Source organism: Hypomesus transpacificus, chromosome 9, assembly GCF_021917145.1.
Source record: "Hypomesus transpacificus isolate Combined female chromosome 9, fHypTra1, whole genome shotgun sequence".
Lineage (NCBI taxonomy): Eukaryota > Metazoa > Chordata > Actinopteri > Osmeriformes > Osmeridae > Hypomesus > Hypomesus transpacificus.
The window spans coordinates 16772970-16791120 of record NC_061068.1 but is presented as its reverse complement, the minus strand read 5'-3'; the positions used below and the strand labels follow the sequence as shown (position 1 = coordinate 16791120).

At 39.1% G+C, this 18151-nt stretch overlaps 1 protein-coding gene across 1 annotated transcript in view; it reads right to left on the bottom strand.

Annotated features, from left to right (window-relative positions):
• Nucleotides 1-18151, bottom strand: part of cpne9 (copine family member IX) — a 265994-nt gene that overhangs the window by 147745 nt on the left and 100098 nt on the right. The window contains exon 5 of the mRNA XM_047026495.1: nt 29-68. Within this exon, the coding sequence (XP_046882451.1) occupies nt 29-68 (40 nt within the window). The remainder of the gene's footprint in view (nt 1-28; nt 69-18151) is intronic.

Genomic DNA, 18151 nt, shown 5'->3' with positions numbered 1-18151 from the left:
AAAAAAACTTTTTCAAGGTACAGCTTACGTGTTTGGAAATGTTAGAACTTCTGGTGTCCACATTGTACCTGTGTGAGAGAAAAAGGTTTTGATTCAGATGTACTTCTGTACTTTCTTTTTCTTTTCTTTTTTATTGCACTTGCTCAGACAACCATTACATATTCCAGACATAAACACAGAATAACAAAACTGCCAATTTGGACATACTATATTCAGTTGCAATCAGAAATATTCAACCCCCTCACCTCCAGACATTATAGTGATGTGGATGAAAGAATGACAATAAATTATAAAAAATCAACTCACTAAACAACAAATATGTATTTATACGTATGGGTTATTTTGAGAACAGAAGTTGACTTAACTTTGAAGTTCAAATGAAATATTGTACTTTTTTAACACATGTGCATTTGCAGTACTATTCAACCCCCAGCCTCAGTACTTTGTGTGGCATCCTTTAGCTTTTATAACATCCAACAAACGTTATCGGTAAGTACTGACAAGTTTCTTTTATTTATTTGTATGTATTTATTTGTTTAAAGAAACAGGGACAGCGTACAATACACATTAACCTCAAGAGGAGAAAATGCATAGTACCAGGTTTTAGCTCAAGAGCTAATTTTCACCCGTAGTCCCTGGGTAGGCTGATCTTAACTAAAATACATAACACTTCATACATACATGAATAGTGAAATTGAAATACCTATAGTATATGAAATACCTTTCATATACTCAAATCTACTCTTTTAGACCTCACAACACACACATACATATATACGGTCACATGTGGGTACAAATTATTTGACAAAAGCCATGTCTCTGCCTGTCTTGCACGTGTAAAAGTTTGTGCTTCTTATCAGCTCTGTAGGCAACATATTCCACTGACGAGCGGCCAGACAAGAAAAAGCATTTATTCCAAATGTTGTCCTACGTTGAAGGATCCTGCATTCACCTCGTACTGTAGATCTAGTTGCTCAAGCCGTTATTTCAAAGCCCAAAGATATGAATTATTTTAGTGGGGGAGCAGCGGTGTCATGGAGAATTTTATACATCAAACAAAGATTTGTGTGGATTATCAGATTTTCAAAGCTAAGAAATGTGTATTTTACAAGAATATGACAGTGATGGAATCGTCTGCCTTTCTTATCGTGAATCTTTAGAGAGCTTTTATATAATGACTCAACTGGCCTGAGGGCAATTTAGTAGCCTGTGACCAACTTGTCATAAAATAACGAAAATGAGAAACAATTATTGCATTTAGATAGGCCCCTGAGGCCTCAATTGTAGGGAATTTCGAATGCATCTAAATTGTGCCATATTAAATTTAATTGTATTTGATAACTTTTTTATACGTTTTTTAAAACCTAAATTTAGTTCCAATATGACACCTAAATATTTTACCTGTTCTGGATTTGAAATGATTTGTCCATCAATTAAGATCTTAGGGCATTTTGTGTTTTATAACGATTTGTAAAAAAACATCGAAAAGGTATTATCTAGATTTAAGGTGAGGCATGAGTTTTTCAGCCACAAAGACTTTCTTCATCTCTCTGTTCAGTTTTTGAGCGACTTCTTCCGCAGTTATGTGCATATAGTACTGTATCATCAGCATACATAATAATTGTGCTCTTACACACAGTTGGCAGGTCATTTATGTATAGTGTAAACAGCAGGGGCCCCAGAATGGAACCTTGTGGCACCCTCATGCTGCAATGTCTTAATGTTGATTTTGTATTGTCGACTGCAACACATTGTTGTGTGTCATTAAGGTAAGATTGAATCCATGCTATTGTTTTTATGTCAAGAGAGAAATCAGATAGCCTGCTGATGAGAAGCTGGTGATTAACTGTGTCGAAGGCCTTTCTCAAGTCAAGAAAGACCGCCCCTACCACACCTCCACCATCAAGACTGGATTTGATGTCTTCCAGTAGGTAGCAGCACGCAGACTCTGTGGAGTATCTTTTCCTGAACCCAAACTGGCAAGGAGGTAATGCTTCAATATGGTCAAGATGCTCCACTAGCTGCTCTGCTACCACCTTCTCAAAGATCTTGGAGATGGCTGGTCGGATGCTAATCAGTCGATAGTTTGACACACAGAGCTTGTCTCCTGACTTGAAAATCAGCTTGACTGCTGCTTTTTCAAACGCCAAAGGAAAATTGTTTTCATTAATAGATTGATTCACAGCTATTGTTAGTGCTGGAGTTTTAATAATTTTGTGTTCTTTTAGAAGGGATGTATCAAGTCCAAAAACATCCTTTGCTTTACTATTATTTTAATTTGCTATCACTCTATATTCTGCTACCTACAATAAGACACATTACCATCTCCATGATCATCTCGGCAGCAGTTCACTTCAGGAAAAGTCTCCGCCAGGTCTAACACAGAATTCAAGAAATAATCATTGTAATGTTTAGCCAGAAAAGAGCCCTCACTTTGAACAATTCCATTGATTTTGAACTGTAAATGCTCCGGATGTATTTTTTCCCTTCCCAAAAGTTTATCCATGCTCCTCCACAAATTTTTACAATTACCTTTTGCCTCTTTGATGAAGTTAAGGAAAAAATCGCTTTTGCTTTTCGAATTTATAAATGTAGTAATCAGTGGTTAATTTAGTTTTGAGAGAAACCTTGAGAGCTTTCTCTCTGTTTCATAGTATCCCAAAGGGATTCATTAAACCACAGGAGCCTCTTTTTATTTGATGTTCAATGTTTAAGCTGTGTATATTTATGTATTGTATTCTTTAAAGCAGTAATAATATTGTCGCATGTATGTCCACAGTTTTCTCTATTTATTTCGGAGGCCGAGTCTATTTCATTTAAATCAGTTTTAAGGTGTTCTTGATTTCTTTTAGGAATATGAGACATTTTACATTGTTTATTTAATTGGTCATTTAATTGTTCTTTGTTTATGTATCTTGATTTATTTAATTTCCTGGCTATTAGAACACAATTATGATCATAGTTATTAAATGGTATGTTTTAATTACCCTGTCTGGTTTATTGGTGAGTCTTAAATCTATCAAAGTCTCAGACGTTTTTGTTGTTCTGGTAGGTTTTTTAATCAATTGTGTCATTTGTATTGAGTTTCCAATGTCTTTTAGGTGTTTCCTCTTGCCTTTATCAAGCCAATTTCGGTTGAAGTCGCCAGTGAGCAATATTTCCTTTCGTTCACATGTTTTTTAGATGCTGTTAAACCAGTGTAAAAATCGCATGTTACTTTTGATGGTCTATATACACAAAGAACAATAAATGACATTTGGGGCGATAGTTTGATTGTAACACCAACACACTCTATAGTTGGATCTGGAATGTCTATTTGATGACTGTCAATACTGTTCTTTAAGTAGATTAGGACCCCGCCCCCTTTTCCCTTTCTTCTGTCCCGTCTATATACTTTGTATCCCGGAATCATAAATGTCCATGCAGGAGTTGTAGCTGTAATCCATGTATCAGAAAGACACAGGTAATGTAGATTTCATCCCAGCAGTAGATGTTCCAACTGTTCCGTTTTAGACATTACGCTACGTATGTTGATATGTCCTCCGAATATTCATTTCTGTGCATGACACAGATGGATTCTGGGTTGGGCTTGGGCATGCTTCAGACTTGTGGCGTGAGCATTCCTGGAGCAAAATTGGAGTGGGACCTAGGGCAACACTCCGTCCTTCCCGCTCTGCGTTCTGTCCAAAATCCGCCCACTCATGCTCCCCGCTCGCTCCGCTCACATGCTATGGTCCTTATGTCCAAATAGTTCCAGTTTGGTTTCATCAGTCCATGAACCTGTCTTCCAAACTGCTGTAGTCTTATCCAAATTCTTCCTGATAAATTCTAGTCGACTTTTGATGTTCTTCGTGGTGAAGAGTGGGGTGCGTCTTGGAGTCCGGCCATGAAGTCCTTGTTTATTCAGTGCATGTCTTATAGTTGCCAATTAAGCACTTGTACCAGCCTTCATCAGGTCATCCTGTAGGCGTCTTGCAGTCACACAGGGGTTTCTCTTAATTGTTCCAACTAAGTTTCTAAGGGCCCTTGATTAAATGTTGGGTTTTCTTATTTAAACTTCCTTAAAATGCTCCCAATGGTGTCTCTTGGAATATTAAATCTTCTTATACCCAAGGCCATTCAGGTGTGATGAAATAATCTCCTCTCAGCTTTTATAGAAGCTCCTTTGTCTTTCCCATTATTGCAACTCACATTGAATACCTTTACATTTAGTCATTTAGCAGACGCTCTTATCCAGAGCGACTTACAGTAAGTACAGGGACAAGCCCCCCGAGGCAAGTAGGGTGAAGTGCCTTGCCTAAGGACACAACGTCATTTAGCGCGGCCGGGAAACGAACGGGCAACCTTCTGATTAATAACCCGATTCCCTAACCGCTCAGCCATCTGAACCCCACCTTTAAGGGTGGGGTTTGTATATGCATCATAGCTGACACAAATGAAGGGTCATTTTAGAGTTCCCAAAGAGTCAGGTTGAATAATTGTGACATAGCTATCCTAACAAAATATACTGTTACACACAAATGTGTTTTTATGTATCACTCAACTCATAAAGAAGTAATCTGAAGAAGAATCTTGCTCTTTGAAAAAACTTTAACTGATAAATCCTTTAAATATTTGGGGGGTTGAATATTTCAGATTGTAACTGTAAGTTGCTGTTGACAAATATCACAGAAAAAATGCGAACAAAAAACATAAATACATAAAAAATAAAACTAATAAATACATTACATTTGAAGAATAAATTACAATACATGCATTTTCAAAAACAGAGTTAAGTGTGAAAATGAATTTACTGTCAATGAATAAGATTGTGTGTATTAATGTCAATCATAGGACCCCACTTCACTTTCCCACATACTTGCTGTGGATGCTTGTGTGCCAAGCCAAAAAGTTATTTTGAAAGGGCTTTTGTTTGTTGCTGACAAAAGACAAATCCACTTTCATGCACAATAACAGTAAAAGGGAATACTATATTATTGGTGGCCAAGCAGGGAAAGTGCGAAGGCACTTAAGTGTTTCTACCTTTTCTTATTAGGGTTCCTCCGGTAGGAGGAAACCTATTGTTTTTGTCAGTATTCTTATTATTCTTATTAGGGTTCCACTGGGGGGTATTCCAGAAAGCAGGTTATGCAACATAACCAGGTAAGTTAACCAACCACTGATTCACAATGTTGCAGCAACCTACTGGCAATGTTGCTACAACGCTGGGTGTAAGCTGGGGAGTTAACTTACCCGGGTATGTCACATAACCTGCTTTCTGGAATAGCCCCCTGGTAGGAGGGAACCTTATTATTATCAGGGTTCCTCCAGTAGGAGGAAACCTATTGTTTTTGTTAGTATTCTTCTTATTAGGGTTCCTCCAGTAGGAGGTCATCATTTTGATTATAGTTAAACAGGGTGGCATCATTCTGATATACAATGTGTAATTTCTCCTTGAAATGTCAACCGTTTCTTAACCTTTGTCCCAAAACTGACCAAAGCTAATACTCAAATCACAGTAGGAGCACAGCTAGATAATCAGCGTCAGCGCCCCTTGGGTACCCAGCATGCAGTGCGGTATGTCAAATAGGCAAAGACTTGTGGAAAATAGTGCGGTTACAACAGCCGTACAAGGGATTTAAGTTGTTGTGTTTGTTCAGTTAGATGTTTGTAATATTATTGTTTATCAGTTAATATAATCTTGTTGGTCACCCTGATTGTGCATGTTGTGTATTTTAATAGGAAGAGAGAGTCGCCTAGTGCACTTATTCTCACAGAGAGCTGAGCATGAGCTCTGACGTAGCCTGGTTGCCCACATGACTATTGTTAATTGTGCATCGACTGAGATTCTGGAAAGAGATAAATTCAAGAAGAGTTACATTATCTGCCGTTTTCAGCCATCTTGGGAAATATGTGTAAATTGTGGGAGGCATGTTTTTGGACTACACCTAAACCTCATGTGGCCGCCGCAGCATTTCTCCCTTGGCATGACCTGCGCTGGGAGAGAGGTAAACAGCATGGATGGAAATTGTGTGTGGGCAGGTGTGTCTTTATATAGGGTGAAATGGAATAAGAAATGCAATACAAAATGGCTGAAAGGGTGTAAATGTACACATTGCCTCTATCTTTGTGTTAATAAATCTAATAACATTTTGACTGATTGTTTCTCAAACCTTATTGGCTTTGAGATGACATCACTCTGAAGTACCATAAACAATTTCACCTTGGTATGTCAATATAATGATTGAATTCAATTGAATTGCTCCACAGCGCGCGCTCAAAATTCTCACAAACTCATCCAAGATTACTGTATATTTCAACTTTTGATTTGTATTTCCATCGTAAGTTTGGTCTTTAATTTCATTTGGAAATGGTATTAAAAGGTCTTAAAAAGTCTTAAATTTAACTTGTTTGTACCTGTAGACACCCTGTAAAGCCCCCACCCCCCACTCCAGACACAGTTGGTGACAGAGAGGTGCAGACATTAAGTTAAACTTAGTCATGCCTTGCAGGGGCGATTGATTGCAAAACCGATTTTACCTTGTCATAGTTGAATAACGACATGAAACATACACAGGGCGTCGCCAACATTTCAAGGTCACCTTTTTTCACGCCCCATATACATTCATATATATTATGTAAATTATCTTAAACAGGAATAAGGTGTAGATAAATATTGGATTTATTTGAAGCACAACTAAACTGTATATAAAAAAATATATATTTAAGTGCTTCACTGAACTAAAACATTGCAAGCAAAATAAAACATTTCAAAATAGAAAGTTCTACTGTTTAAAGTGCAGGTAATTAATTTTGACAAGGTGCCACATGAGAAACCTTAAATGTGTTGGAGGGCCGCATCAACAATAACTTGAACTTTATTCTGCTCACTATTCATTTTCACCCATTGTAAAAAGCAGTGAAGTATATATTTTGATTTGTTGCTCCTGGTTATCAGAAGAATAAGGATATTCTGTAAATATTTATATAATATACAATAAATATTTAATGTTGGTCAACTAGGAAAAGATTATCGAAGTAACAGTAAAAACTAAAATAATCATTACATCAGTGTTTAATTTTATTTGTAACTAGTTAATCTTCACAAACACTGAAAAGTTGTTTTGCAGTATGTTAAAGATATGCAATTGATCAACTTTATACAAAAAGCTTACGTTTTTTTTCAGTTCATTTTGTTCTGTGAAAGGATTCCAGTGGGCTTGAACAAGTGCATCGAAATCTGGCTGAATGTCTGAGGTGGATATGCGAAGGGCAGCTGACAGGTGACGATCGAGGTCTGCAATTTAACTTGCAAACCTTCAGCCCGCGCCCACTGAATCAGTCAAGTTCTTATTATGTCTTATTATTATTTTATTTCTTTAGTCCCTTAGTGCCGATTCAAATTGTAATCCTTCAACACAGCGACCTGTTCTCCAAAATTACAAACACAGCTTTGACTTTGACCTCAGTAAACAGATACTTAGAAGTCCATGTCTTGTTAAAAACTCTACATTCTGTATCAACCTTTTGTTTTTCATTTTCGAGGGCTAACCAACAGCTAACTCTCCTTTCGGTGAGGTTGCGCAAGCGTACATATGTAAATTGCCTGATCACTAGTCTTTCAAGACTACATATTTACTACCGCTCAACACATTTATTTATTTTTAATGTTTGATTTACTTCATGCGGACCAGATTGGGACAGCCTGTGGGCCGGTTGTGGCCCGCGGGCCGTACAATGCCCAGGTCTGCCATAACTCATTCTCTGGTGCTCAGCTCGTAATTTTAATTACACAGCACGGAGCAGTGTAGGCCTACAGGAAAATCTGGAGCACAGCCAATCAGAGGCAAAGACCCACCCCATCTCTGTCTCTGATTAGTTTAGACCACGATATGATCCAACCATGAGTGTGAGTTTCATCAAAGAAGAAACAAACGCTTCGTTCCCGGAGAGGCTGCGGATGCGAGGAGGTCAGGTGCACCGGTACGACCTAGGAAAAATGTTTGTCGCACCCGTACAAATTTTGGTCACACTCTAGAGCCCTGAACAATGACATTTGCTCGTTGCTTGATGGGTGATTTAGAAGACCGTACTGTTGAAACTATCTAAGAACATTTCATGTAGCGAACTAACATGCTCAGCTAGCCTAGAATACTGTATTTCTTTGATTAAATTCGCCCTCAAATAAACGCCACCCTTGAATAAACAGTGCACCAAAAACGATAAAATGTTTAATAAATTAAGGTAATTAAGAAAGAAAACAAAATTGGCAACGCCGAGGGGCCCCCAAATAAATTCTGCTTAAGGCCCCATAAAGACTTGGGCCGGCCCTGGTTGCAGCCCTAGTTGGAAGAGCACTTCTTTTCAGCAACAGCGGCTTAGCAAATCCTTCTTAAAATTGTCCAAGGTATTCATTGAAAACTGTCGGTGAAATGGTTCGAGCAAATGTGTAATTGAGGGTTCGAACTGCACAGGGATCTTATCATAGACAAACAGTACAGCCCGTCGAGGCTTTGGTTCCTTAGGAAGACACTGCATTTACCACTGTAGTCCATTTTCAATGTTAGAAAAACGTTTTTCTTTGTAATTCTGTGGAAGTACACAGAGCAGCTCGCAGCATATTTTTGGGCGTGACAAAGGTACAGACCAGAGCCAAAAAAGGTGGAGCCCCGTTGTGATGTCACAGCGGGGAATTTTTCAAGAACTACTGTTTCACAGCTACATTTTTTTATTGTGAGATTTACATAGGAAAAGGTGTACATAGGAAAGGTGTCAATGGACTTTGAGGTTCACTGTGTCCATTTTACCCACTGAACTGTCGTTATTCAACTGTGACAAGTTAAATTCGGTTCTGCAATCAATTCCCATTTAAGCACCAACTGCATCCTGGGCACTGTGCACTAGTATAATTAAATTACAGAGAACAAACTGTAGTGCTAACACTGTATAGACATGGCCCCTGAGGGTAAGGTAGAGAAATTCATAGGGTTAAATTCTATCTCGTGTAGACTAGTTATTTAGAAACTTCCCAATGGTACAGGGAACAATTGGCTTCTCCCTATTGGATTTTCATCAGCATTTAAGTAGGGTGACCAGACGTCCTCTTTTACCCAGACATGTCCTCTTTTCGATACCTATAAAATGCGTCCGGCAGGGATTCCAAAATTGTCTGGGATTTTGCCTCGTCATATATTTGTGTTTCTCTGTGTCTTTCACAGACTAGTTATTACGCCCTTACAAGTTTTGGAAAGGGTATCTTCATTACGTTCCACCTTCTTGCGCGAGCTCTGACTGTAGAGAGAACTGTCATCGGTCAACCGCCTTCTCAATGTTGCCAGATGCACAATAATTATCCTCTAAATACGATCATTTTGAGCCTTTGGTTTTATACTTCACCATTTCCAATCTGGCAACACTGTGAGCACCTTGCCGCCTTTGTTATCATTATTGCATCAATATAACAGGACTGAAAAGTGTCTTTATTTTCTCATTTTAATATGTGGCTATATTCAAAATATATTATTTAATTATTTAGTACAACGAGTACAACGGCACTTAGGAATGCTTGGCTGGACCTGATGTTAGTTTCCTCCAGGATCACAATGACTCTTATTGAGTGACTTGTTGCTCTTGTAAGTTAGTTATAACGAAGTTAAGTCTTGTACTCGCTGTGAAATATTTTACTGTTGATTGTTCTTCTACAGGTAGTCCTGCACTTTTTGTGGTTCATGTTGTTTTAATTTGTAACTTGTACAACTGCATGCTCTTATGGGTCTTCCCTTTTGGCACTTGTTTAGTTTTTTTACAATGTATGCTTCATGTTTTGGCTGCTTGCAATGTTTGGGACTACCTCGTTATGATCAGTGACCTATGCTCTTTTGTAAAGCTCTCTCTTGGAAGTCGCTTTGGATAAAAGCGTCTGCTAAATGCATGAAAGTTATTCACCTTTCATTCACTTAATATGAAAATAATTGCTCATCAAACCAAATCAGGCTCAGAATTATTATACTGTCACAATGTTTTTATTTAATGTTCACTTGCAATGCTTCAATTGCTTCTTGACATTATTTTTGCCTTGCCGACTTTAATAATTTGTGTTCCAAAGAATTTGACTTCTTGAGAACAAAAAACTTGGGATAAAAAGGAAATACACAGCAATAGCAGAGACACACTCCCTTTAAAGGACTGTGCAAGGCGTGCAGGTGATCCACCATCTATGGCATTAGACCTGCAGAGCTTGAAAAGCTCATACACACTCCCACACACTTTCATTACATATCTTTTACTCCTCTACAAGTCTTTCATCATTTGTCTCCTTCATCCGTCCCTCATGCAATCAATGGAATCCCCTTCCTCCAATCATTTCAATCTCTTTGCACAAATCCCTATATAAAATTTAATGCGAAGGAGACTTGGGTTTGGATGGTATCAAATGAAATTACCACCCAGTAGGATGAGCCTGGCAACGTTAGGGAAATTAGATTTTTTTCACGCAGAGGAAGCAATATACCTGCCCCAAACTCTAATTACCTTAATTTACATTGGAACGTGACAGTGGAACTTGGGCCAGCCTTTGTAATCAAGACAAAGGGGTTGCATTAAAAACGTTCAGTAACCCTGAGCTAAGCTGACACTAAGCAAGTAATAGTGCTAGGGTTTTTGCTTATTTTCAGTGCACTTGCAGTTACTGTATGAAAGCCTTAGTTACATTTATTTTCAATAAGGACAAAGCTACAACTCTCTGAATTGGGATGGCTGTGAACTTTTGCATTTCATGATGATAACACCATTATCCCTGTGCCCAAGAATACCAAGGTCACATGTCGGAACGACTATCGCCCGATAGCACTGACCTCTGTCATCATGAAGTGCTTCGAGCGCTAGTCAAATCATTCATCTGCTCCTCGCTGCCCCCCACACTGGACCTTATGCAGTTTGCATACCGGTCCAACAGCTCTACAGACGATGCAATCGCTCTGACTATGCACACCGCTCTCTCCCACCTGGACAAGGGGAATACATATGTGAGGATGCTGTTCATTGACTACAGCTCTGCATTCAACACCATCATCCCCTCCAGACTGGTCTCCAAGCTTGTTGACCTGGGACTAAGCACCTCCCTCTGCAAGTGGATCTTCCACAGGTGGTGAGAATCGGTGACCACACCTCATCCGTACTGATCACCAACACATGCACCCCCCAGAGCTGTGTGCTCAGCCTTCTCCTTGTTCACTCACGACTGTGTGGCAACGCACAGCTCCAACCTCCTTGTTAAGTTTGCTGACAACACAACCATCGTGGGCCTCATCTCTGACAGTGACGAGTCAGCCTACAGAGAGGAGGTTGATACCCTGACATCATGGTGTCAGGACAATAACCTCTCTCTCAACGTCAGCAAGACTAAGGAGAGGATTGTGGACTATAGGAGGCGGCAGGAGGAGGAGCAGGCACCCCTTCATATCAATGGATCCAAAGGGGAAAAGGTCAGCTTCTTCAGGTTCCTCGGGGTGAACATCAGCAATGATCTCACCTGGTCTGCTCACACAGACAAAGTGGTCAAAGCAGTCCGGAAATGCCTTTTCTCCTTGAGGAGACTGAAGAAGTTGCATGGCATGGACTCAGTCATCCTCACTAACTTCTACAGACGCATCACAGTGTGGTATGGTCCCTGCACAGACAGGGACTGCAAGGCCCTACGTAGTGTGGTCCGGTCTGCTGAGTTCATCATTGGCAGGAAGCTCCCTGCCCTACAGGACACTTACTTACTCACTTAAATAGTTTCTAACAGTTACGACTGATTTTCTAAGGTTAAATCTGTATTGTGTTTTAAAGACCTTGAAACTGTTATTCATGCTTTTATCACTTCAAGTTTAGATTATTGTAATTCCTTTTATGATGTTCTCCCCCAGTCCTCAATCTCCCATCTTCAGATGGTGCAGAATTCTGCTGCCAGGATTTTATTATCGTAAGTTTGACCACATTACCCCAGTCTTGGCCTCTTTACACTGACTTCCTGTCCAGTTTAGAATGTTTAAAAATGTTATTGTTTGTTTTTTAAAGCTGTTTTAAAAATGGACAGGACCCTTCAAGCATCTCGGACCTCTAACAATTACACGCACCCATTAGGTCATTGAGGTCTAATCTTGTTTCTACTAATATCATAAATTGAGAACACTAAAATATAGCTAGTTTATCTCTTATTACACACTATGTTGCAACTGATACGAGCAGACAAAAGGAAACTTCAGTGGTTCTTTGAAATTCAGCGCGTTCAGTCAAGGACGCAGATCCTCAACTTTGGTTGGAGGTTGGTGCAAAGAAAATTGGCCACAACACTCGGACCTCTTCTTTCCATGGTCAAAACAATGATAATACAATGTCTGATTCTGTTTTCTCCAGCTGTTAGAGCAGCCAAGAACTGCACAGTTGACGCTGGGAATCTCTATTAGCCTTAAATTAGTACCAGAGCCAGTTTAAGACACTCTTTTAGTACTGTTATAAAGCGGAAAGTATATAAACCGGAAATGAGAATACGCGGATGGCCGTGCCCATCGTGACTTCCGGAATAAGGTGAATACACTTTAGAATTAATCTGGCTGCTTCTGTCTTCTTCACGTAATCACTGGTGCCCCAGTGCCATTGGAAGCCATGCATGCCAATGCCATGACACTGCCTCCACCTTGTTTAACAGATGATGCTTCAGATCATGAGCTGTTCCAAGCCTTCTCCATAAATCTTTCTTCCCATCATTCTGGTACAGAGAGATCTTAGTATAATCTGTCGAAAGAATGCTGTTCCAGAACTGGGTTGTCTTTTTTCAGTCTAATCTGGCCTTTCATTTGACTTTTGAATGGTTTGCACCTTGTGGTGAACCCTCTGTATTTGTTCTCATTAAGTATTGTTTTTGCGGTAGACTTGCATAATGATATGCCTCCCTCCAGGAGAGTGTTCTTCACTTGGCTGGATGTTGTGAAGGGGATTTTATTCAAAATGGAAAGGATCCTAAGATCATCCACCACAGTTGTGTTACTTCATTTTGTCGATGAGTATAGTACGTCAAATAGGTTGGGAATTATTATTATAAGTTTAGATAGGCTGCAGAGACTGCAGTATGTTCAAAACAGTGCTGCAAGGATCCTGATGAGAGGGCGGAAATACAACAACATCACACCCATTCTCCATTCACTTTATTGGCTTCCCGTTTCTGCCAGGATTTAATTCAAGGTCTCCCTTCTCACTCATCAGTGCATCCATGGAAATGTTCCCCCCTACCTGAAATAACTACTCACCCCTACAACTACAACACGATCCTTCCACTCCAAAAATTACAACAGCCTCCAACTCCCCAGGACTAAGCTCAGCACCATGGGTGACCAAGCTTTCTGCTCTGCCGCTCTTCGGATCTGGAATGCCCTCCCTGACCATCTGAGGGCACCTCAAACTACTGAAACTTTTAACAAAGCACTAAAAACATTTCTTTTTTGCAGATCTTATGAGTTTTAATTATCTAATTGTATTTTATAATGATGTTTTAGCTTGTTTTACACATTTTATCTGTAGTACTTTGAGATTTGTCTTCAAATGAAAAGTGTGTTAGAAATAAAATGTATTATTATTATTATTAGTATTAGATGCTGATTAATTCGAGGTTTAGCCACTAGGGATTGTGAAAAGGAGCAGAATCAAATAATTAAAATGTACTTGTTACAAATAAACTTAAACTTTTTATATATTGTCTTATGGAAAATGAAGCACCAGTTTTAACATGTGGTTTAGATTTTTAGGTCATAAACTGTTGTTTTGTGTACATGTACAAAAACACAAACTCACCCACAGCAGACCAAATGTACCTACAGGTATGAATACAGTAAACTGAGCTGAATAGCACTGATTTTTAAACTTTCCATTTCTCCTGCATCCAAAACGTTCTCGACGAGAACTGATTGTTTGCTTCCCCTCTAGTCTACCTTGACCTTAACATGTGCTCTTGTTTGGAGATGATCAATATTCGCTTCACTTGCGAGTGCCCATAATTTTTGGCTCATCAGTGTATACTGTGCACATAATATTTTATCCCTATTGGATTACCTTTTAAGGACAGTGTTGCGTCTAGTTGTCTTACCCTCTTTCTGACCTCCAGCAGAGTCAAATAGCTTAAGTTGTTAGTTTCTTTTTAGCGTTAGAAAATTCGAATGACACCGTCCTGAATTTTCCTTTTCAATTTTGTGACTTCATGTGACCTAGATGAGCTATTTTTAAGTAATTTGAACACATCGAGTGACATGTGTGATATGCTACCTGACACCCATATCTCTTTTGAAATAAATCTGAAATAGCAGAGAGATATAATTATCCTGATTAGATAATTGGGTAGAAGTATTGCAAAAAAGACCCATGCAGATGAAATACTTTATGCTGTCTATCTTTAACCACTGGTCTGGAGTTGAGCACAGCTCTCAAAGCATTAATGCAGGCTCTGACTGTAACAGCAGTGGGAAGATACCTGTTTTAACGTTACTGTATTTCTCTCCAGCCCTAATTAAATGGAATACTGAGAAGATAAAAAATAGAACAGATCTAAGAGTACATTTTCCTGTAGCCAGATGAAACATATGTGCAAATAACCAGTTGAATCCAGTGTATTCAGTGAAGAGCACACATTTTATTGAACTTCCCTGTGTAATGAAGATTTATCATCTGTCATCAGACACACTATTGTGAATCATACTTTTTGCTAATGTTATGTTTCTTTAAGCCCTTTGCATACCAAATGTACCACTTGCTACCTCTTTTTGATTGAGGGTGCTAAAAATAATATCAGAGAGGGGGGTGGAGGTTTGAATAATTCAATCTTCCTCACTAGGGATCCACAATTTATTGGAATCCACACTTATGACTTGATATCAGAGAAATAACACCCCTCCCTAGGATTTGGTTCAATACTGTATGAGACAAGAGCACTGAGTTGATTTGCATTCTTCCTCCTCCGTTTCTATTGCATTTCTAAGTGATGACAGCCTTGTCCTCACATCAGCATTATTATATATTTACAGTGATGCCTGGGTGTGATACACTGATACTCCGGTTTCTCGTCAACATGTTGTATTGATATAGGATTAGGAAAAGGTCAGCTTGCGCTGCACTTGTCTGGTTACCTACCACACCAACCGATCATTGCTTGTCATTTGTCTACCATTGAGGCATGTACAATCAAGAAACCAAGTAATGCTAAATTATGGACACAAATGTATCGAGACAATTTCTTACATTTTATATACAGTAAGCGTTAGGAAGAGATTTGGTGGTAATACAAAAAGTATTGGATGTGATGCATATGAATTTGAATTGGAGGTGATGAAAATGCATATGAATTAAAAGACGATGTAAATGCTTATGGGAATTTGTGATGTGATTTCTTTCCCATTCTTACATTCATCATTCACAACACAAACATTTATAATTTAAGTCGTGGTCTTAACAGAAGAAAATTGAGGTTTCGTAAAACCCCACCCCCAAATGGCCTAAGCAACCGGTCACTACTTGAAGAAGGTCTGTCAAGCTTTCGGTAGTTAACGTGCAAAATGGCCTATGGAACCTACAAATCTGATAGAAAGTACCCTGAGTAGTGCTTGGACCGAACTTCCGTCTGCTCCAGCGTTGTATTGTATAGCTATTATATGCTAGCTGTACGTAGCTGGCTTATCTGTTGTCATTGTCTAGCTAACCTAATGCTATGTTAGATGTGAGATAACATTCGCAAAACTGGTTTCAAAACTTATGGTTAGATTACTATTTACTAGTATGATTACTGGTAATTACCTTACTAGTAGCTAGCTATTACTATTACCAGCAAACAAACGTTGCCCACCATAACGTTTAGGTAGATAGCTAGCCTTAACGTCAACTATATGTTGGGTTGAATTTAAAGTGGGTCTCGGTTATGGAGGCCTCAATGTTTGTAGATTATAAACTTGAGCATGACGTCCCAACAAGCACTACTAATTTATTTAGCTTTAACCTTTTAATGAGAAGTGTCACAAATGTGACTGTTCAAATGTGGGTCCCACAGCGTAACATCATAAATGTGATTTGAAAATTCAAATGTAATATTTTCCTATACACAAAAAATACATGACAAACGCTTAAGTATGGCTTCAAAATGTACTTATTAGAAGGCTAGCATGGTAGTAGCATTGCTACTAGTACAATACTAGGTAACTTAGCCCGGCAGCAAACTAAGCTAGCTAGCTATCGTTTCGAGAAAAAAAAATATTTGTCTTTTTCGCTGTGGGGACCGTCATAAATATTTTGAACTCACTCATTGAAAGGTTAATCATTGAATAAATTCAACCATAATCTTCTACTGTACAAGTCACTTTTAAGATCTGTGTCATTTTTATTTCAATTGATGTCCCCATCCTTGTTGATTTGAATATTCAGAATATATCCCTCCAGTGCATATTGCAATCCCTTTTGCCTCAATCTGGAGGATATTGCAGAGGGATTACTCCAATTACTACATTGATGGTATTATGCTACATATGGCAGTTTACATTAGTACCCACTCTACAAAGCAGTGCTGATTGATGGGCTTGCAACAGTAAATACGGTGGGTGGAGCTTTTGCGAAAGGTCAATTGAAAAAAGGGGTAAAATTGTGGTGTAAATTGAATAATTCAATGATAAATTCTCAATTGATTTTACTAGTGCAGTGCCCGTGATGTAGCCGATGATTAAGATGTCTCTTAGTTGATTTGGTGACAGGCAGACACATGCAGAGATTCCTGGAACTATAGTCCAGTCCCGATCAGTGTTGGGAACGTTACAGAAAATGTGTAATTAGTTACAGTTACTTATTTCAGAGGTAACTGCATTACTTTACTAGTTACTGCATAGAAAAGTAATTAGTTACAAGGGGAAGTAACGTTTCCGACAATCTTACAATTATGAACATTACAGTTTGAGACTCACTGTGATTTGTAAGCCCGCCCCACACTACTTCTATTACACTATGTCCTTTACAAAGTTAACCGTCAGTGAAGTTCTCTCCCCCTCCTTCCCTCACCCGCTCATCAAACAAGTCAGGTAAACATTTTAAACGAACTGCAATAACAATTTAAAACATTTTAACTATATACTATAACGATATGCACATGCATACATTCCGTTTAAAGAAGGGTTGCCGTGTCTCCCTGAACATTCTCAAGAGCATGGACGAGATACCAGGACACGGACCGCTACACAAGGAGAAATGGACAGGGCCGTAGATGAGCATTAACCCAGCAGCAGGGCCAGTATTTGCTCCTTTATGCGAGGAGGAACAGGAAGTGCACTGCCAGAGCACAAATAAATGACCTCCTGCGGGCTGTTGGTGTGCATGTTTTTCACCAAACTGTCAGAAGCAGACTCCATGAGTGTGTCATGATGGCCCGATTTCCAGGTGTGGGATCTGTGCTGACAGGCAAGCACCATACAGCTCGAACACCAGAATAGGCCGGTCTGCGTTTACTGCTCCGTTGTTGTCACAGATTAAAGCAGGTCAACACTGAGCACATGTGACAGGAAAGTGTCTGAAGATGCCGTAGTGAATGTTAAGCAGCCTGCAAAGTCATCCATCATGACCGGTTTTGCGGTCGATCAGTGATGTTCGCACACCCCACAATTTCCCCAGAAATTGTACTCTCTCTAGTTTTTATTAGGGCTGTGAAAAATAACCCGTTAACGCGTTATGATTAAATTACAGGATTAATTCGTTATTTTTGTTTAACGCATTTAACGTAATATAACCACAATTCCACCCAATCTGCAACTTCTGGATGAGAAGTTTGTGTTCCAAAAAAACTAAGATGGAACATCCAATAAAACCAAAGTGATATGCACATTCTGCGGCAGGGATCCAGACATTTTGCGACCAGTTTTTGAGACAGTGCGAGCATTTTTTACAAGCACTCGCACATGTGCGACCTACACATTTTGAATTCATTGGGTGTGCACAATGTCAGCACACGTTAGCAACAACGCATAGATACGACGTTCTACTAAGACAGAGATATCAGCTTTCCTTCTGCATTAGTACCGTAGCTTAAAGTCTTGGAAAGTTGAGGCTATTTTTCGCTAGGTACCTATAAACCTAGCTAAAAGTCTTGGAAATGTCTTAATCTGCCAGACAAGTG